The 21,716-nt window shown below is 43.3% G+C and overlaps 2 protein-coding genes across 2 annotated transcripts; both read right to left on the bottom strand.

The window, feature by feature from the left end:
- Positions 1-328: 328 nt before the first annotated feature.
- Positions 329-9,843, bottom strand: trmt10a (tRNA methyltransferase 10A). Its single transcript, XM_034106642.1, has 7 exons — positions 9,199-9,843; positions 8,486-8,651; positions 8,334-8,405; positions 7,643-7,717; positions 4,539-4,688; positions 4,353-4,458; positions 329-1,230 (listed from the first exon to the last, which is right to left on the bottom strand). The coding sequence occupies exons 1-7, from the start codon at positions 9,378-9,380 to the stop codon at positions 1,046-1,048; spliced, it is 936 nt and encodes a 311-aa protein (XP_033962533.1). The 5' UTR covers positions 9,381-9,843; the 3' UTR covers positions 329-1,045.
- A 2,043-nt stretch (positions 9,844-11,886) lies between these two features.
- Positions 11,887-20,726, bottom strand: c18h4orf54 (chromosome 18 C4orf54 homolog). Its single transcript, XM_034105599.1, has 2 exons — positions 15,864-20,726; positions 11,887-13,491 (listed from the first exon to the last, which is right to left on the bottom strand). The coding sequence occupies exon 1, from the start codon at positions 20,342-20,344 to the stop codon at positions 15,884-15,886; it is 4,461 nt and encodes a 1,486-aa protein (XP_033961490.1). The 5' UTR covers positions 20,345-20,726; the 3' UTR covers positions 11,887-13,491; positions 15,864-15,883.
- Positions 20,727-21,716: the final 990 nt, after the last annotated feature.

Below are 21,716 nucleotides of genomic sequence, written 5' to 3'. Positions count from 1 at the left end.
TTTAATAATCAATCATTATAAAACATATATATAATATTATTCTGAAATGGACCAATCTGCACAATGAATACGTTTACTGTCGCTACTTTAACTATATTTACTATAACACTTTTCTACTTTTACTTGAGTAACATTTTGAATGCAGGACTTGTAACAGAGTATTCCTACACTAGTACTTTTTACACCTCAGATCTTTTTATTTTGATGGCGTTCTATAGTAGTACAGTAAATAGTTTCCCTTACCTGTAGGCAGGGCCAATTTGTCCAAGGTTTTTGCACTATGTATTTATCACATATTCATTACATTGCATTTATTGGCAAGTGGACCATCTAATTACAATATAAGCAGAAATAACTCCCTTTCTTGGTGCACCCACTCCTAAATATGTAATGGTTTATCTAAATAAAATCTCTCCGTCAGTAAAGGCTGTCCTCTGTGATCATTCATAATGATTCTCTGTAACTGCAGTTTAACTTCTACCCATTTCGATAAGCCATTCCATCATTTCAATGTCCTTTTTTACTTGTCTAGTAAGCAATAATGTTCATTTATCATTAAAGTGTTCCTTTTGTGTGATATCCTGCATTATATCCATCTACAACATTCTGTATTACCTTAACTTGTTCATAAAATGTACCAAACGCCTTCCTTTTTATATAGTGTCTATAATACTCCAAGAATTCCTGGTGACAACAATCATTTTTGTGTTGACTTTATCCTGCTTTAAAAAATAGTTTTAACTGAATACATTTGCAACAACAGCTTGAACTTTGATCAAAGAAAGGGAAAAGACCAATACAAAATTAAAGTAGGCTAAGTCATCGCTGTAAATGCTGCCAATAAATGTAGCAAAACAAACATTTCAATTGGCTTTTCAACTAAGTTATGACCCATTACAGGAGGCAAGTAAAACAAAGTAAAACTTTCAATAAATTAAGCTTTAAAAAAAGACTTTTGGAAATGTCAAACACACAGATGCTTTGTGAATAGAAACAGCCTCAATATATCCAGACGTTTTCTCACATCATCAGTTGTCCATTAGAACTATGTTTGAGCCTTCTCAGTGTGCTGTTGTGTTTCCGAGTCAGAGTCTGAATCTTCTGCTTCTTTCTCCTGATGATCTGCTCCGTCCTTGTCCACAGCCACCGCTCCCTTCCTCTGGGGCAGCACGGTGAAGAAGGCCTCCTTCCAGCTGCCCTTCTCCAGGTACGCCAGGATGATCTCACACACTGGACGAGGACAAAATCACACTATAAAACCAAATATATGCAGTGAGAGCAGGAGAGGAGAAGCAGGAACTAGCTAACCTCGTCACAAAGAAGAACCATAGAGTGGTCTATTGATCTCTTTCACTGCACTGCAGGTTTCTAAAACAATGTGACCTTGACTTCAGACAGGAGTACATCAGAAGTAGCGTCTTATTACGAGCCGACAGTCAGTGAAGTCAATTGAAATGACTAATGTCACCAGCAGATTTAATCAGCAGTAGCTAGCTAAGTAATTAGCATTAGCTCCCTGAAAGCTGACTTTTGAAAGGCCAGATGTACAGGGGTTTTAAATATGCACTTGTGGATAACTTTGCAAGGTGTAATGATGTAAAACAGACTGAAGCTCAAGTCAAAAAACAACATGAAATCTAGCATAAGAGCCATCTTATACTTCATTTTGGCTTCTGTTATTCGCAGGGTAAGACTGTTATGACTGTTTTTAGCAGTCTACATCTAATTTTGCATTCGATATCGACAATTATAAATCGAAAGCTTCACTTTTACATGAGAAAATAATGTAGTAAGCTAATGTTACCTTTCTCGTGTCCTTGGAAGTAATGCTACGTCACAGCTGTAGTTAGTATGCTAACAACTGCAACATTTGTGTAAACCTATGGTGTAAACACACACTGCCTGATCCATATTCTACACTTGTGCAAAACATTTTTGGGCGTAGCTTAAAAATCATCATGTCTTTTGATTGATCTGATCATTGGTCCATGTGCACCACTGTCACCATGTGTGCTGTGTCTGAATCTCACACTTCCCTCGCTACACCGCATGTCGTGACGTGCACTGTGAATACTTAGGCAATGCGTGGATTTTCATTTTGGCTGAACAACAAGGAAAGTTCAAATATATTTCACTTCAAGCAAGTCATACCATCGTAAGTGCTAGTGATTTAGTTACAAGGCCTAAATTACTCGTGTTTTTTTTTTCAAGAATTTCATTACCATGGTACAATCGAAACAGAAGTGTTTTCACTTTGGGACGATGTAGTGTAGTGTTGTCTTTAACTGCACACGGCTCCTGTGCCCTCACTGGAAATGCTAATGTGCGCTGTTAGCTAGCAAAGACTGTTGGCAGTACCAAACGGACACAACAGTTAAGAAATCCAGATTTAAACCTACAGTGCCCGCTATGGGCATAGATATGTCTCATAATTATTTGTGTGAACATAAAAATAATTTGTATGTAAATATGTGATTTGGAAATGTAAAACACCACAAATGCATTTAAAAGATTTGCAAACTCACAAATAAATGTGCAAGTGTAAAACGGATCTGCAAATACGCTAAATATTTTCACAAATAAAAAAAAGATCTGTGAATATCTCTTTAACATTGACAACTTTCGATCAGGCATTTGGGAATCCATTTTGTATTTGTCGACCAATAATGCGCTTGCGGATCTCAAATCTCTGCTCGTGGATCGTCTTTTTACACACACGGAATTTTGAGACATATTTTCCGCCGGTCTCGGCTAAAATCCACTCGTGTCACTCGGTGATTTTCGGAAACCACGTGATGGCCTGCTGATGACGACATTTCTGCATGATTTCAAAGTAAGAGCATGATGGTTTGTTTAATGCTCTGTTTTTTTATTATAATGAGCAGCGGAACGTTCGATGCATTCTTTATCACCATCATCATGTTATAGTGATAGTTAGTTTGTGTTAGTTTGGTTCAATACAGCATATATCGAGCACATGCATTGGTGTTGAAGTACAGGCTATACGCCACTTTCGGGTCCCGGGGAGCAGCTGGCAGCGAAGCAGCCCAGATAAAACTCTTTCTTCATTGTTTGTGTATTCAGTCAAGCGGGTCAAAGTTACAAAGCACTTCACATCTTATTAATCGGCCTAATTTTACTTTACCAGTGCAGTAATAAAGTAATCTGTAGAAAAGCACCGTATTTAGATCAGCCTTCATAGTAAGGCTACATTAAATGTTATAATCATTGTGTCCTCTCTACTATATATGTATATATTCCTGTCTATTGCTTTCATTTGTATTTAATGTTATTGTGTTTATACTTGTTTCCACACATTTCACAATTTGTGATGAATGAAGTATCTATATATGATATCCATCTATCTATCTGTCCGTCTATCTGTCTATCTGCCTGTCTGCCTACCTACCTACCTATACCTGCCTGCCTACACCTACTAGTTGTTTTGTTTGGAAAGGTTTAGTCATTGTATTGCTCTTTACCGGCACCTGCAGAGTACAGGACTTCACATTGTACTTACAATTTGACATTGTAACTTTGACCCGCTTGACTGAATACACAACAAACAATGAAGAAATAGTTTTATCTGGGCTGCTTCGCTGCCAGCTGCTCCCCGGGACCCGAAAGTGGCGCATAGCCTGTACTTCAACACCAACGAAAGTGCTCGATATGCTATATTGAACCAATAAACTAACACAAACTAACTGTATCACTATAACATGATGATGATGGTGATAAAGAATGCATCGAACGTTCCGCTGTTCATTATAATAAAAAAACAGAGCATTAAACAAACCATCATGCTCTTACTTTGAAATCATGCGGAAATGTCGTCATCAGCAGGCCATCACGTGGTTTCCGAAAATCACCGAGTGACACAAGTAGATTTTAGCCGAGACCGGCGGAAAATATGTTTCAAAATTCCATGTGTGTAAAAAGACGATCCACGAGCAGAGATTTGAGATCCGCAAGCGCATTATTGGTCGACAAATACAAAATGGATTCCCAAATGCCTGATCGAAAGTTGTCAATGTTAAAGAGATAATCACAGATCTTTTTTTATTTGTGAAAATATTTAGCGTATTTGCAGATCCGTTTTACACTTGCACATTTATATGTGAGTTTGCAAATCTTTTAAATGCATTTGTGGTGTTTTACATTTCCAAATCACATATTTACACACAAATTATTTGTATGTTCACACAAATAATTATGAGACATGTCTATGCCCATAGCCCGGCCACAGACAATTATTGATGGATAATATTGCAACTAACTCAAACTGGTCCCTTGTGAAGCGGCTTCAACCTACTGATACCAGACTCATATATTGGTCTCATTGTAGTCCTTACCATGGTTGACTGCCAGAACCTTCCGACTGTTCATCTTCACAAAGCTGCTGAGAGGAAGCTGAGCGTGATCGATCCCCAGCTCCTTGGCCTTCTCAAAGGTGATCCCCTGCAAACAGCAGACAGCTCCCATCATCAGAAAGCAGGAACATAACCAGTGGGGTATTGGAGCAGTGAACTCAGACAGACCTTATGGTGGTTGTGGTCCACCAGCCCTCCTATCACATAAGCCTTTGTAGGGTCCATCTCTTCCAGGATGTTAGGAGAATCTGACGTCAAGTACACCAGCTCCTCCTTCGCCACAACGTCCTTGTAGTGCTCTGATTTAATGGTAATTTCCTGCACATATACAGTGGGGCAAAAAAGTATTTAGTCAGCCACCAATTGTGCAAGTTCTCCCACTTAAAAAGATGAGGTCTGTAATTTTCATCCTAGGTACACTTCAACTATGAGAGACAGAATGAGAAGAAAAAAAATCCAGAAAATCACATTGTCTGATTTGTAAAGAATTTATTTGCACATTATGGTGGTCAATTTTTATTTGGTCAATAACAAAAGTTCATCTCAATACTTTGTTATATACCCTTTGTTGGCAATGACAGAGGTCAAACGTTTTCTGTAAGTCTTCACAAGGTTTTCACTGTTGCTGGTACTTTGGCCCATTCCTCCATGCAGATCTCCTCTAGAGCAGTGATGTTTTGGGGCTGTCGCTGGGCAACACGGACTTTCAACTCCCTCCAAAGATTTCTATGGGGTTGAGATCTGGAGACTGGCTAGGCCACTCCAGGACCTTGAAATGCTTCTTACGAAGCCACTCCTTTGTTGCCCGGGCGGTGTGTTTGGGATCATTGTCATGCTGAAAGACCCAGCCACGTTTCATCTTCAATGCCCTTGCTGATGGAAGGAGGTTGTCACTCAAAATCTCACGATACATGGCCCCATTCATTCTTTCCTTTACACGGATCAGTCGTCCTGGTCCCTTTGCAGAAAGCCCCAAAGCATGATGTTTCCACCCCCATGTTTCACAGCAGGTGTTCTTTGGATGCAACTCAGCATTCTTTCTCCTCCAAACACGTCTAGTTGAGTTTTTACCAAAAAGTTCTATTTTGGTTTCATCTGACCATATGACATTCTCCCAATCCTCTTCTGGATCATCTAATGCTCTCTAGCAGACTTCAGACGGGCCTGGACATGTACTGGCTTAAGCAGGGGGACACGTCTGGCACTGCAGGACTTGAGTCCCTGGCGGCGTAGTGTGTTACTTTGGTCCCAGCTCTCTGCAGGTCATGGACTCGGTCCCCCTGTGTGGTTCTGGTATTTTTGCTCACCGTTCTTGTGATCACTTTGACCCCACGGGGTGAGGTCTTGCATGGAGCCCCAGATCGAGGGAGATTATCAGTGGTCTTGTATGTCTTCCATTTTCTAATAATTGCTCCCACAGTTGATTTCTTCACACCAAGCTGCTTATCTATTGCATATTCAGTCTTCCCAGCCTGGTGCAGGTCTACCATTTTGTTTCTGGAGTCCTTTGACAGCTCTTTGGTCTTGGCCATAGTGGAGTTTGGAGTGTGACTGTTTGAGGTTGTGGACAGGTGTCTTTTATACTGATAACGAGTTCAAACAGGTGCCATTAGTACAGTTAACGAGTGGAGGACAGAGGAGGCTCTTAAAGGAGAAGTTACAGGTCTGTGAGAGCCAGACATCTTGTTTGTTTGTAGGAGACCAAATACTTATTTTACTGAGGAATTTACCAATTAATTCATTAAAAATCCTACAATGTGATTTCCTGGATTCTTTCCCCCCATTCTGTCTCTCATAGTTGAAGTGTACCTAGGATGAACATTACAGGCCTCATCTTTTTAAGTGGGAGAACTTGCACAATTGGTGGCTGACTAAATACTTTTTTTGCCCCACTGTACACAGATTATGCAAAATCACATCATGAGACAATATGTACAATGATATTAAAAACAAGTCAAAATGATATCCTAACAATATTTATGCAAATAAATCTAATTGCTAGTTATTTGCCAAGATCGCGGGTCCAAAGTCTGTGTGTGTAGCATGTGCAATCATAATATGAGAAGGAGTTTTACATCACTGATTATTTTCTATTCTATTGATGAATCTGTGTGATTAAAAAAAAACTGCTTACGTATGTTTTTTGTGAGTCCTAGCATGAATATATTATAGCAACTCCATTTGTAATTAACACATTAGACATTGTTTTATTTTTGAAATGCTAAGATCCTTGATATCTGATCTTTGGGCTCTGGTACATATTTGACCAAAGCGATGCATAAGGTGCAGCCCTTCATTTACTTTTGGATTGATTTGATTTTGGAAATAATGTCATCTGATTATTTTACATTTTTGTGCAAAATATATTATTTAAAAAAGGGAGAGTGAACTGGTTTGTATACATCCAAGTCTGTATACAGGTATTAGAGGGCACTGTTTGCTGCATTGGGTGGAGTGGAGCGAAACCTTTGTCTAAATGTTTGGTGATTAGTTTTGACACCCATTTCTCACCTATCTTATACCTCATTCACACCAACGGTGTTTCAGGGCCGGTTCGGAGCTGGAGCTTGAAAAGCACCGCATACGTCACACTTACGTCGAGGCGGGGGCAGGGGCAGGGGGAATCGAAATCGTCGTTGAAGTTGATGATGACGATTGTAAAGCAGTTTTTAATGTAGCATGTAACGACTGTAAAGTTGGTAGTTAAGTTGGTAGTAAAGTCGTCCCATTCCTTCTATTTCGTTTCGACAGAGCAAAACCAAAACGAGTAGCGCTTTAACACAATCGGCCATTGTTGTTGTTGTCGGTGTGAGCTGTGAGGGGTTTCCGCGCGGGTTGGCTTTATGAAGCAGGCACACAAACGGCTACGTCATGACGCAAACGATGACGCAATGACGCAGCACCAGTCGGACTCTGGGCGGTGTGAAAAGAGCCGGAGCTAAACCGAAGAACCGGTTCTGAACCTGAAAAGCTCTAGCACGGAGCTTGTACCGGAGTTGTGTTGGTGTGAATGAGGTATTAGAGACAGTGTGTGCGTGTGCGTGTGCGTGTGCGTGTGTGTGTGTGTGTGTGTGTGTGTGTGTGTGTGTGTGTGTGTTAGTTCTGATGAATTTCCTCAAGTTACGTCCCTAGAGTCAGCATTGGTTGGGTCTAAAGACTAATAGTTTGAAAAGCTAGTTGGAAGAGACTGACTTTGCTCACAGTGTGTTAAATAGACTGCTTGGTTGTGACAACTCAAACCTGTCAACGGTTCCTCTCAGGATCAAGCTTACCTTCCAGTTCACCCATCCTTTGTCCTTTTCATCCATGATCTGTTTCAGCTGTCCTCCCAGGCTGGTCAGATAAAGCTGTTGAGGTGAGAGTGGGTTAAAAAAAAATGAGACATGAAATGATCCCTTATTGTAGGTCCCATTGGATAAAAGTACATTTATTCACTTTCTGTACCTAAGTAAAAAAAAAAGTACTTCTCTTGAGTATTTTCTCATTATATTACTTTGTACTTTTGCTCCACTACATTTATTTCACAGATGAAGTTACTATTTACTTTGCAGATTTAGATTATTAATACAAAATATAAATCAACACATACATTATCTTGTATTATTATAGGTTAAGCTACCCAGTAGTGTATAAAGAAACTGAAATAAACCCCTCCTTTACCGAGTACAACACTGAAGTGATGAACAAATTAATACACCAATAGTTTTAATAAAATACATTTAAAAATATCTGTCTTTCTGCATAACTCGTACTTTTGGAACTTAAAGTATATTTTGATGCTAATACTTTTAAATGTAAGTACACATTTGAATGCAGTACTTTTACTTGTAACTATGTATTTTTACACTGTAGTATTGCTACTTTTATAGTTAATAATCAGAGTACATCTTCCAACTCTGGCTCAATGAAATGTAATATCTCTTATTTAAACTGTTTATTGTGTAAGAGTCAGTGTTCACTCACCTGCACTGGATGCAAGGCCCGTCTGTTCTCAGCGTAGCACCGCTGAATCTGTTTGTGGAGCTTCCCCACATCCTGCACACACAACACCATCATTCGTCAGTTACCTCAGGATGTCATGTTGGACATTCCTCCACAGCATCCGGCCTGTTTACCTTGCTGAGCATGAGGCTGTCGAAGCTGCAGTCCAACAGCAGCCTCAGAGCGCTGGGCGTCACGTCTCTGCGGAGACGCTTCCTGGAGCTCTGCACCTCCCCTCCCTCCTCCTCCTGACTGTGCCTCTCTCGTCGCCGCTGCTGCTTCTTGTCCTTACGTTTCTGCCTGCAGAAGAAAGGGAAGGACGAATATGACTCTTGAACTGTAGTCAAATATTTGGTGCTGCAGAAAGTATTACAGGAGTATATCCTCCCTGTTAGTAGGATCAATGATGGTGGACTTTGAACATTCTCTGGAATTCTTTGACACTATGTGAACATCACTAGACTTATCCTTTAATGTATTGCTGCAGCAGGAATATGACACACTTACACACACTAGACATGCATCTCTCTTATATGCAGAGAGTGAAAGGGTTTACAATATAGTCAGCACAAGTGATCATATAATATAAAAGCAGATTTCAATTTATTCAATTTATTTCAATTTTATTTATTTTTTAAATCACCATTGCAAGTAGTACAACCATTCACTGACAACAGTTTGAATGGAGTATTGCATGCAAGGGAGCACTGTGTCAACCTTGGAAAAATAACACTTTAATACTTAAAAAGGACAAGCAGCATATTATCCATTGATAAAGCTGTCGCACCTCTATAGTTGAATTAGTTGCATTAATAGAGAACATTTTAAAGAGTTACAATTAACTCACTTTCTGAGCTCCCTCTCCTCCTCCCATTTCTGCTGCTTCTGCTGCTTCTTTCTCTGCCTTTTGGACACACTTTGGTTTTCTGCTTCTCCGTTACTGCCCACTGTCTTCTGACTGCTTTTGCTGTCTCCATTATCGTTCTCCTGCTGGGGTAAGGCTTCACTTGTCACGCTCTCAGCAGCCATGTGTGAGAGCAGAACTGACTAACTGCTGATGGCTAATGCTGCTGTGTGAACTAGCTGTTGCTGTTAGCCTGCTGGTGGCTAATGCTGCTGTGTGAACTAGCTGTTGATGTTAGCCTGCTGGTGGCTAATGCTGCTGTGTGAATTAGCTGTTGCTGTTAGCTTGCTGGTGGCTAATGCTGCTGTGTGAACTAGCTGTTGATGTTAGCTTGCCGGTGGCTAATGCTGCTGTGTGAACTAGCTGTTGATGTTAGCTTGCTGTGCTGAAAGCTAACTGTCAGCATTTAACCGTATGCTTATTTGTATAACTTCACTTGGAACGAAAGCTTTTAAAAGAACGTCACCACCCTGTTATGATATATAACTATAGACAGCCAGACAAACCGAAGATAAACAACGACTTCATCTGAGCAATACATTTCCACATGCAGCCTGTCTTCTTCTCTTTCAGGTTTAACAGCTAACAGGCGATCTACCGCCACCTGCTGGGAGAGGAGCCGCAGACTGAAACTACACTTATTCATGTATTAATAATGTATTAATTTGTTATATTTTTTTCCAATTATAAACAATTTCAACACTAAACCACTTAGATAAAATACATTTAAATAATATAATAACAATAACTTTAATAATAATGATTTATTTTTGTTAGAAATTGTGCATTACAGCTGAACTTTTAATATGATATGACCCCTTAATGCACAGTTTATTACACAACTCTTATAACCTATGGCACTACACTTGGGTGAGGGAGGGTCACCAAGATTGTACCTGCCAAGATATAATGTCAGTTGGCAAAAACAATCTTTACTCACTCAAAGGCCATTTGATAAATATGATGCTGATCTGTTGAGATTTGTAACAAAGAAGGCACTGAAGAATAGCCAGACGCTCATGTTTTTGTTATTGCTTATGATGATATGGAATGTGTTGCGAACACAGTGCCTCTGTGTGTTTACAGTCAGGGCTCTGTAACATGATCATGTGTCAGTCGTCCCCTCGTAATCCACTTTCTATATGTGCCCACATCAGTGCTAAGCCAGTAAATAGTCAGCGTTGAATGGGACTCCTAGAAAATGGACACCAGAGATGTAATCCCGTCTCAGTTATAACTTGGTCAACTGTGGACAAAAACAAATGATTCTCAAGAGACAACCTTGACGCCTGAATGGTTCACTTTGCACTTTATATCACCAAATGACATTTTGAGACTTGTCCAACTCAACGTCTATCTCTGAAAGACTGTCTGCCTCCAGAAAGTCTTTGTTCCAGTTCCAGCTAATAAGTGAATTGTCCCATGAATAAATATACTTTAATATGTCAGGGGCCGCGTAACACTCAGCGTTCTGCCTTCACAGTGGACAATAGTGAGTATTCACACCAGATAACTTACCTACTGCTGTGTATGGATGCTTGTGTTAAATGCTGTAGCAGAAAGGGGGGGAACACAAGAATGTTATAGGGGAGTGGCCCACATGAGAGCTGGAGGAAGCTCTAATGACCCACACCTGTGTGAAGGGAGGAGATCACATTCAACTGCTGACAAATCGACACACAGTAGGAGGAGAGAGAGCTGTGGGGAAAGGCTGGAAGAGGAAAGAAGTCATTCCAGTTTATTAACCTTCATTTTTGGGGATATTTTTGTCTACCATGGTGTTTTTTGGAATGTCACTGATCCCAGGAATTGCTGTACAATAATCTGGATTATTGAAAGCTGTAATACAATTCATATTCGACAAATCTTCTTTTGACCTACTTGTCCTGCTCTGTGATTTTACCTACCCGACTTGGACCTTAAGCTCGGTTCTTCTCTGCGTCTTTCCAGATCACCCCCCCAACAATCCTATACATACACCTGCACTCACACACAACACTGCACTGAAGTGAACTCTCCATTCATACATACCCATATCCTTTTGAACTGCACTAATCTGAAGTTGAACTGGACTATTTTCAGAGTGTAAAAGGACTTCTCACAACAACACACTCATGTACACGCACTGCACGTTGAGCAATGAGTCGTCATTTCATTCATTCATTGATTTTGGTATTTGACATTTTGTCATGTTTGGTTTTGCATCTCTTGACTTTTTAAGTGTTTTGGTGTGGGACTGTATTTGTATCTTTTGTGGTGTGCTTATATATGATATTGGTCAAATACAGACACTTTAATTAAAAAAAAGTTAATGTTGTACATTGTGTATTTTTAGAAATAAACCATTTTATTTTTACACATTATTTAAAGTTTATTCAGAGTATTTTAAATATGTTTCTGTCTCGTGCCCAAATGCGACCCACTCCAGAAATGCAAGGAAAGGGAGACAAAACAGACAATTCTTACTCTACCTCCATTTAGTGTTTCTGTGATTCTTTGCAAAACAATGTTGGTCTTGCTCCAAGAATCCAAACAAGTCAAATCAACTTTACTTCGACTACACGCCTGTGGTTCGTACTTTGGGTCATGTATGAACAACACAACAGTCCGTTGTGCAAAAGGGTTCGTGTTTATTACAGTTTCACACAGCATTTTACAAAACAGCATCTGATGAAACATGTCATGCGGTATTCTTGACATCATTTTGAAACGACACTGTACACAAAACACATCAAAATGACAAACCTAAACTAGGCTATACTGAGAGCATCACATTCACTTTGGGACAAGAGTGTTCTGTTTCTTCTCTACATTGAATCAAACCTTCACTATTGATTCCAAAAAAAGTTATCCTCATTTCAGAGATCACAAACGTTGACTTTCTTAAACCTTCAAAACATGAACCATCCAGCAGCAGGAAGCTTCAAACCCCCACCCTGTGCAGGGTCCTTGTGCAAGGCTTTGAATCAGAACAGCAGGCCTTTCTTTAGACCTGTGAAAATGATTATTTACACATATAAAGAATTTAATTTCCCTATACAACTAAATGTACTTTTCCTCTGTGGCACATTAGGAGAATAAGAGCTACTCTCCATGCACATTCAACAACTGCGACAATATGATTTGCAAAATGCTGCAACATCCCCGAAACAGTGCCAGTGGCACATGTATTGGCAGAGGCCAGAGAGTTCATTGACAAACTATTACAATTTGGAGAATGGGAAAGTGCACATTCAAGGAGAATACATGATTTGTGGAGCTTTCAGAAATATAAATAGTTTTGGAAGACTTATATCACATTGAAAGCTAAAAACTGAGCATACATCAGAATGATTTTGCATAATGGGCCGTCTTTCATTTAGACTTTCTTTCCATCCTAATGAAACACGTATTCCTAGCACAATCACAACAATGTGAGACACTGCATTTCAATCCAAAACAGTGGTAACAGTTAGGCATTAGCCATTTGTAAACTTCCTATTACTAAATAACTAATATGCCAACACGACTTTTATAATCGTTGTGTTATCCATTTCAATGTAATACCAATAAACATGAACACTTGTAAGAAGAAAAAACAAGAGTTAAATTATTTTATAACAACTACATCATTTTTATTGCAGTTATTATAAAATAACGTGTGTCTTCGCATAAAGTCAGTAAAGTAACAACACGTTTCTAAATGAAAGGATGAACTGGCCAGCAGATCAACAGTCTGAATTAAAACAATAAGTGAGGCAGCATCCTTCCTCAGAAGCAATGCAACACGGGACTGAAGGAGCATCCGTCTGCAGGTCAAACCGTAGAGGCCTCCGGAGGTCCCTCGTGCACGGCCTGCTAGCAAGCTGTTGCTGCTCTGATGTGTGTACACCTAAAGAGAAGCCCCCTCTGCAGGGAGCACGAGGATGGCAGCCTCTGCAGACCATTTACATGCACAAAATGCTTGGAAGACAAAAATCATAAACTTGACATTCCAATGAAAGGATGTGTGCTATGAATCATAAATGACTTCATTAAAAAACCCTCAACAGCACACGACCTGTATCCATGTTGTCATTAGAGCGTAACTTACCAAGAGACACGCACAGAGAGACCGCCAGGAAGTCGACCCAGCTCAACACACACACTAGATGCATAGTAGTTTGTGACGCATTGAGACAAAGTCCTGACACTGCATAAACCCAACAGTAAGAGAAAAGAGATGACATGACAGTCCAGCGTCCAATCAGACCGGCCCTGTGGGGAAGAAAGAAAAACACACTCAGTTGAGACAAATTGATTAAATCTGTACGGAAGTTTATTAATGACAAAATGATTGAGAGAAAGTCATTATTACTTTTTGCAATCTGAGATATCAAAATGCTTGGAACCCATGTTGTCGTTTACAACATGTTGTTTGAGAGCGCATGTCCTAACGTTGTTTACAATACTGCTGAACATCACATTGCTTTGGACACTTGGTGTTTTGGACATAACTGGGTTTGACCTCCTGCTGAGGAGCTGTTCTCTGCTTGGAGGCACACGTTTGTTCAGTGATTGAAGAAATATAGCAATATAATCGACACTGTCCTCTCAATTCTGCTGCTATTCTTGGACTTGGTATGTACCCGCATGTAACCAGCATGCCAACATTCACACGTATCATACCCCAAAGAACAATTTGATTGGAAGTGTTCCAGACTGGAAACGTGTTAGCTGGAACTCTTTTCATTGTACAGTAGATGTGCCACAGCGTTTGGACTCCAACCACATACTCTGTACTCCTACAGTCATGTAGGGCAGGCAAACTAAACATAACACTGTGATACTTTCATAACCATAAATAGAAAATGAATTATCATTTTCTATTCAAACAGGACACGAGAAAATATCCTCTGAACTTAAGGACAGTCTGTCAGAGAGAGCTGACCTGAACTATTTGACAGCAACAGTTCCAGTTGGCTGTCGTCCACACTCACCAGTGTCCTTATTGCTGTCTGTATGGATTGAGGTTCATTGGAAGTTGCCTTATGATGAGACGGTAAATCCAGCCTATCAAACAACAAGTTACGGTAAGTATGGTGGTTTGCATTCTTTGAATACCGTTTACTGCAGTCCTCATTTTCAGGTCAGATTTAAGAACCTAGCCTTAAGTCAATATCACACGAACGTGCTCTGAGCAGCCTTAGCCGATAGCATAACTGGCCGTGTGGTCTTCATGAACATGTGAACATGTATACGGACAGTGGTTTGCACAAAACTGAAATAGTGTCGCATGAATTGCAGCTAATTATTTACCGAGTTTTGATGATGGCACAAATTCCAATGTAGGTTGAAAATGTTAGATGCTCAGTTCTGAATTTGCTTGTTTGACACATGTCTCCACGTGCACTTTCACATGCTCTGTTTTGACACATGTCTCCACGTGCACTTTCACACGCTGCCATTGAGACTAAATGCTGCACCATGAATCTTTACAAACATTAACTTCTATATATTTGGGATAAACCCGCCCTTTATGTCAGTCTGCCATTAGGCAGGTATTCTAAGGTGTTTCATATGCAAATGGTTTTAACATTTAAAATATCTTTATTTCTCCAATCTGTAACTAACTGCTGTGTCATTAACGACCTCCTCGCACCCTGAACAGACCTCTGGTTGTCCACAGAGCCAACAGCTGATTGCATTTGGATATCTTTTTCTGAAGAATGTGCAATTCATTGCTCCACTGGAAGGCACCGGGCCTGTGCGACACGAGCAGTGACCTTTGTCATGCTCAGTCTGCATCCAATCTGTATAGTTCTGCAGCCTTCCACTCGAGAGCCCGTCTCCAGGCTCCAGAGTCTAGACCATCAGACTGCAGGCTATCTGTTTCTTTATAAACACAACTGAGCCTCCAGTATGCGGGCCTCACATGAGAAGGGGAGCTCCATGCTCGGCTGCTCTGCTGCCCGTTGTGTTCATGTCACTGCTGATGGCAGGCCCTGTGAACCTGCTCTGACTCTCTCTGGCTCCAAATGACTGGTCCTATAAAAAGCCGGCTGACCCCAATGTGGGTCTGAGCCGCCAGGCAGCCTGTTGACATGCAGCAGCAGCTGAAGCACGGTGTATACACATAACACACTGCTGCCTAGCAGACCCTTACTCCTGGACACACGGCAGCGTATCCAGCACACACATTCAACACCTCGCCTCTGGGGAATCTGATGTCAGGAGAATCCTCTGTGTCTCTGGGTGGTACCAGAATGCACAGCTTGGTGCCAGCGTCTGCTTTAATGCATGAAATGTTTTCAAAAGGGGCAACATGTGTTTTTATAAACTACAAAAACAAATCATATCACATGACATGTCACTTGTTAGACGCTTTTATCCAAAGCGACTTACATACTGAATACAGTGGGCAATCCCCACGGGAGCACTTTGGGGAGAAGGGTCTCAGGGACGCAACGACATGCTGACTGCAGTGGGGTTTGAACCTGTGACCCCCTGAACCCAACACCTACGGACAACCCACTGCGCCACACACCTATCCAATTATATCTGTAACCATGACACAATACACCTTCCTGGTTTCTTGTACATACTCAAACCAAACGCTGCACGTACAGAAGCCTGACAAAACTACTCACCTGTGAAGGTAAGCTGCTGCTCATCTGTGCTCCACCACAAAGCTCATGGTGGTCCCATCGAACGAGGGGGGGGCGATGATGCGGGGCCCCTGCTGGGAGCTGATGCTGATGAGCGGCTGCATGGCGCTGCAGAAGCCCTGCGGCTGCCTGTGGGCGGCGGCCTGCTGTGGAGGCCCGTAGGACACGTGGGGGGACTTTCCTGTGGCCATGTAGAAGGGGCTCTCCATGTACAGACCCTCAGGCTGCTGGGACAAGGCTTTGTCTCCGCTGTCCGGCTCCGAGTGCACCGACATGTGGGACTGCACCAGGGTCCGGGCTGGGATGAGGGACGGTGAGGACATTAGGCCGGGGTAGATCATGTAGTGGTGTCCGTAAGCTCCTGGACTGAACGCCAAAGGTGACATGGGCATTGGCACCGGGGTCATAGGAGCTTGAGGCATGGGCACGTCCACATACTGGCCTGTTTCCGGGTCAAAGAGGCGCTTAGTGGCCGGCTGCACAGGCGTGTCCACCAGGTAGTAGTTTCCCGTGGTGGGATCGAGCAGCATCTTCCTCTGGGTGGCTTGGAAGGGGTCCATGATAGGAGCTGGGGTGATGCAGTACACCTGAGGCTGACTGATGGACATGCCCATCGGTAGAGAGTGGTAGATGGTTGCAGGGCAAACCTCTGGTGAGCGTGTGTCCATCACCATGCTGGAGCGCTGTGCGTTCTGGTTGTGGGTTTCCACAAAGGATCCCAAAGGTCCTGAAGGAGGGGTCGGTTGTTTCTGGGGGGCATACGTGTACACTGAAGGTTTGTCAGCAGACGATGCTTGTTTGTTAATGCTGGCGTGAGACTTGACCGGAATGGGAAGGTAGTTCTCATCGTCAACCGAGGCGTTCAGGAACTCCCGTGCGGGCCTCTCCTCCTTCGGTTGAGCTTCTTCACTTCTACGTAGATACGTAGGGCAGAGTTTTAAGGAAACAGGAAGCTTGGGAGATTTAGGGACAAAGCTTTTGTGGCTGAAAGGTATGGTTTGTGTGTTGGAGTGTTGCTTTGCCAACGCGGCTGCCTTAAGGCGGGAGCTGAGGCTGAGCATGCTTGCGGCCGTGCTGTTGCCTTGCATGGACCTCAGCAGGCTGTCAGATATCACTGGAGGCGGCTTGTCATTGTTGGGAAAGGAGTCTCTTCTGACTGTCTTGTCCGTGTTGGACCCCCCAGCATCCTCCTCAGGTCCCCCATGGTCTCCACTGGCAATCAGCGAAAGCACATGTCTGTCTGCCAGGACATGGGACTCATTCTTCCTTTTCCATTCCTTTTTGTCATACGTGTAGAGCTGCTCCATGGTTTTCACAGCAGCCTGGAGTTTTTCCAAAGGCCCCTGATTTGGTATTTTTGATTCAGGTTTCTTATCTATGATATCTGCGATTTGTTCTTGCTTCTTTGAAGGTGTTCTGCTTTCACTTCTCAATGCAATATCTCCTTCTGAGGCATGACTCAGGTTGCCCATGTGTGCTCTCCCTGCTGCCACCTGCAGAGGCGCATGTTGAGCACCCTCTGGAGACGACCCGTCTGTGTCAAACTGCTCCCGTTTAAATAAATCCGTATTTTCCGAATATTTTCCGTTATTATTTGTGTTCACAGACTGGCATTTGATGACTATAGGGGACATCGAATTAGGATTTCGATTGGACATTTGCTTATGTTGCTCTGAATGGGTGTCAGCGGACAGAAAGTTTGATTTATTTTCGTTGTTATCCAAAGAAACAAAGTGATACGAACTTTTAACCAATTTGCGCACGTCTCTCACTTGGTGTAAGGGCGTTTGCAACTTTGATTTGTTATCTCTGAAGTCTCTAACCATGAAATGCGGGACTTTATCCGACGACTCACCCTTTAAAGCCGCAGCCAGCTCGTGGCATTTCAAGTCATCTGTTCTGCCGAGGCTGGCTGCGGTACAGCCTATATTAGGGGCGCGCAGCTTGGAGACGCCGAAATGCTCCGTTGTATTTTCTCTGAAGCTCCTTAACTTGATTTTTATTTCCGGAGATTTAGATTTGCCCACATTCCTGGAATCAGCGATGTTTAACTTGTTATCAGAGTGTTCTTGGATCACTCCTTCATCTCCATGTGGGGAATAACTCCTGCTCCGCAGCTGCTGTCCTTCCTCTCCGTCACTGGACAGCAGTTGGATACTTGGCACAAACAAATGTGACATTTTAGTCAGTTTCCCGCTGCCAGCCGAGCACTGACCCCCCTCGCCCTCCTTCTCGTCCACTGAAGGCGACTTCTCCAGAGTTTGATCGTTTTTATGATCCTTTTGAAACTCTAGCTCCTCGTCCTTCCAGCATCTGAATGCGCTATTTTGGCTTCGAAGCAGCGTACTTTTGGGCGCTTCCAATGCGCCTTTTTTAGTATCGATTCCCGCTTCATTTACCGGGTCCGACTGAGTCTCTGGAGCGTCCCGGCGTCTTGAGTCGCTTTTGGTATCGCATGAGCCGCTGTCCACCATGTCTCCTAATTCATCCAGACACATGATGGTGTAGTCCGAGCTGCTCTCGGAGAACCTGGAGCTCTGTGCGTGCAGCTCCCTGTCTCCCTTCCCCCTGTAGCTGTCGCTCTCCTGGTGCGCAAAGCCCGCTGCATGCTCCCACTGCGCCTCGCGGATCTCCCCTCGTTCCATCTTGCGCTCCTGTTCAAACTGCATCTTCTTAGAAATCACATTTTTGATCACACTCGAGGCGAAATTGGCTTTCTTGTGTGTGTCTTCCATGGTTTTGCAGGGCGACTTGCTGGCCCCTCTCCCCTTGCCGCTTGGCACACTGTTGGTAACTTCATCTGTGGAACGTGATCCTGCCGCATTTTGTGCAAAGTTAGTGTGCATTTCTCCCTCAGACATTCCCGAATTCACATTGCACCGAAAATTCAGAGTCTCTGTGAGTGTTATCAGTCCGCCGTGGCCCTTACTGAATTCCCCCATCAGCTCTATTTGCTTTGTAGTTGACGATGCGCTGTGGGGGTTGCCATTCCGAGTGAACATCTTGCTGGTGGGCGGTTTGATGCTTGCCAGTGCAATGCCCTTATAACCTCTATTGTCTATATGTTTGGCTAATTCAAATGAGGCCGATGCGTTTTGATGGGAAAGCACACTTTTATCCAGTCCCTTTGACATATTCATATTGCCATATTTCAGGTCGACAAAAGTGGACCACCTGTTTATCCCTTTCCCGTGTTCTGAAGATGATTCACTTGTTGTGCTGAAATTAATGGCGTCAAGATAAGGATATGCCAGGCTCTTGAAGGATTTGGCTGTCAGGTTGCGCACCTCCTTGTCAGCGTCGTCCAGCTCGCTGACAGCGCTGGACGCACCGCTGGAAACCTCCGTGACCTCTTTCCCCCTCAATCTGCGGCCAAAGTGGAAGCGTCCGGGCGCGGCTATGAAACACTTGGCCCTGTCACACAACGTCTCCGACTTCCCGTCCACTCCCCTAAACACATACCGACTCGTGTCCCCGGAGCGGCTGGCAGCATGATACAGGATGTTTCCCTGTTCTTGGACGTTGCTAGGGTCATTTATAGCTCGAGTGGTTCTGATTGACAGGTGGATCTGTCCCGCACTGTTGCCACTGCACTGCTGCTGCTGGGGCTTTGACACACTCTCATCTGAGCTGGGGAACTTGGCCGCGTCGCACAGATCACTTTCAAGCATAGTGCTGACTCCTGCTGCGGGGCCGCGCGAGCCCCTGCCCCCCTCCTCTTCATCGCCCTCAAAAGAAGCATAATCGACAAAAGAGTACACCTGGTAGTCATCCTCAATGTCCCAGCAGCCGGAGGAGGCCACCCCGAGGTCGTAGTCCTCCTCGTGGTCCGAAAGCTCGGAGAGCTGGATCTCGTGCGTGGTAATGTAATGGGACTCATCCTCCGTGACGCACGGGACACAGGCGTATGAAAGCACCAAACTAACATCATCATCCTCCTCATAATCATCCTCACTCCTCCACTGATCAGTGGCACCGCAGGGTAACCCCTCACCTCTGGGCGTGATTTGGTTCTCTTCTGTTTTGGACCATTGCGTAATTACGCGCTCGCATTTGTCTCCTGATTTGGGTTGATTTCCTGACTTTGCGTTATTACAGGGGGGATCCAATAACGAGGACGGTTCAGAAGGACCCTCCTTGACATCTTGTGTACATTTCCCAACTTCGGAATCCTCTGTCTTGTTAGTCTCAATATTGATTTTGATCGACAGTGTTGGTTCCGTTGCGCGCAGATCCTCGGCGACACCGCTGTTAATAAGGACAGCCATTTGGGTTCCTTCACCAAAGCAGCAGTCTTTCTCCAGTTTGGCCTCGCCTGTGTTAACATCAACTAACTCCACATCGACGTGTTTCATGTCGTCTTGCTTCTCCGGGGCATCCTCCTCTTCTTGAGCAGGTTTTTCGAACAGATCCTTGACCTCCCGAGTCGCCTGCGTCTCCTCACAGCTTTGCTCTTCCTTCATAGCTGAACCTCCAGGTTTAACTTTACATTTGGAGTCCGAAGGAAACAGCTTAGCCCCCCAGGATTCCACAGTCCTCCAGTCTGAGACGCTGCTGCGCGCTGAGACTCGCGCCTGGTTAGACAGACACGGTGACAGGGAAGGGACGCGCTCCAAACATTCCAGCTACGATACGAATCCCAAAGACGAGAATCTAAAAAGGACCAGAGACACCAGTAACTACTGTCTTGGCCACATGTTTCTCAAGCTGTGGTTCGTGGACCAATAGGAATCATGGAGAGGATACTAAGCTGCTATGGACATGTTGCACTACCTCTAAATATCTGATCTATTTGCACTGTTCAATATTCATTCCTTGTCATGTATTCAACCGTTTTTTGTCTTCCAGACTCCTATTTTTATATATTTATTGTTGTGCCCTTATTTAATATTTTGTACATATATATATATATATATATATATATATATATTTATATATTGTAATCTTTGAGACGGTGGGAAACAGCATTTTGGTCTCCCTGTTTGAACCACACATTTGGAGATATTGATAATAAAGTTGACTTTGACTTTGACACATTTCCACATGTGGACGACTCGCCTATTTTCGCTGTTTAACTTCCTGTCATCCTCGAGTCAAATTTGACTCGTTACCAAATGTTTTTATAGATAGATAGATAGATCTTTAATTTGTCATTGTACAGGTACAACGAAATTACAATAAACTCAAGGTGCCATCACGCAACAACAAGACGATATAAAAACAACAAGACAATATAAAAACAAGACACTAAAACAATAAATGGGACTTAGAAAAGACATGATGGGAATATGTACATAAATAAATAATAAATTAAATTGCTCGTATTGCACGGAAGGCTTATATAATTTAAATATTAGCAGCGTTTAGTGCACATATGGCCCTGGGAAAGAAACTGAATTTGAGTCTGTTTGTCCGGGAAGACTACGGAAGCGCCTGCCTGAGCGCAACCGTACGAAGTGCTCGTTACCCGGGTGGTGTGGGTCCTTGAGGGTCTTGACTGCCTTCTTAAGGCAACGAGAGCTGTACAGCACCTCCAGGGAGGGGAGGGGGCAACCGATGATCTTCTGGGCCGAGTTGATGACCCTTTGGAGCGCACCCCTCTCTGCGGCTGTGCAGCTGAGGAACCACGCAGATGCAGTCGGTGAGGATGCTTTCCAATCCACGGCGCAGCGGTAGAAGGACACAAGCAGGTCCTGTCTGAGGTGGTAATTCCTGAGTATTCTCAGGAAGTAGAGTCTCTGCTGTGCCCTCTTGACGGTTGCCGTGGTGTTGGTCCTCCAGGACAGGTCCTCCGCCAGGTGAACGCCCAGGAGTTTGATCACTGAGACTCTCACA

This window comes from Pseudochaenichthys georgianus, chromosome 18 (assembly GCF_902827115.2).
Source record: "Pseudochaenichthys georgianus chromosome 18, fPseGeo1.2, whole genome shotgun sequence".
Lineage (NCBI taxonomy): Eukaryota > Metazoa > Chordata > Actinopteri > Perciformes > Channichthyidae > Pseudochaenichthys > Pseudochaenichthys georgianus.
Note: the sequence above shows the minus strand (reverse complement) of the source record. Positions and strands in the feature narration are given on the sequence as shown.

What these genes read in the sequence shown, in the direction of transcription:
- c18h4orf54 (XM_034105599.1), bottom strand. Translation starts at nt 20,344, where the DNA reads ATGAAGGAAGAGCAAAGCTGTGAGGAGACGCAGGCGACTCGGGAGGTC.
- trmt10a (XM_034106642.1), bottom strand. Translation starts at nt 9,380, where the DNA reads ATGGCTGCTGAGAGCGTGACAAGTGAAGCCTTACCCCAGCAGGAGAAC. An exon ending in ACAGCCTCATGCTCAGCAAG is followed by an intron (nt 8,406 to 8,485) that starts GTAAACAGGCCG and finishes TTGTGTGTGCAG; the next exon opens with GATGTGGGGAAGCTCCACAA. An exon ending in AAGGATGGGTGAACTGGAAG is followed by an intron (nt 4,689 to 7,642) that starts GTAAGCTTGATC and finishes GTATATGTGCAG; the next exon opens with GAAATTACCATTAAATCAGA.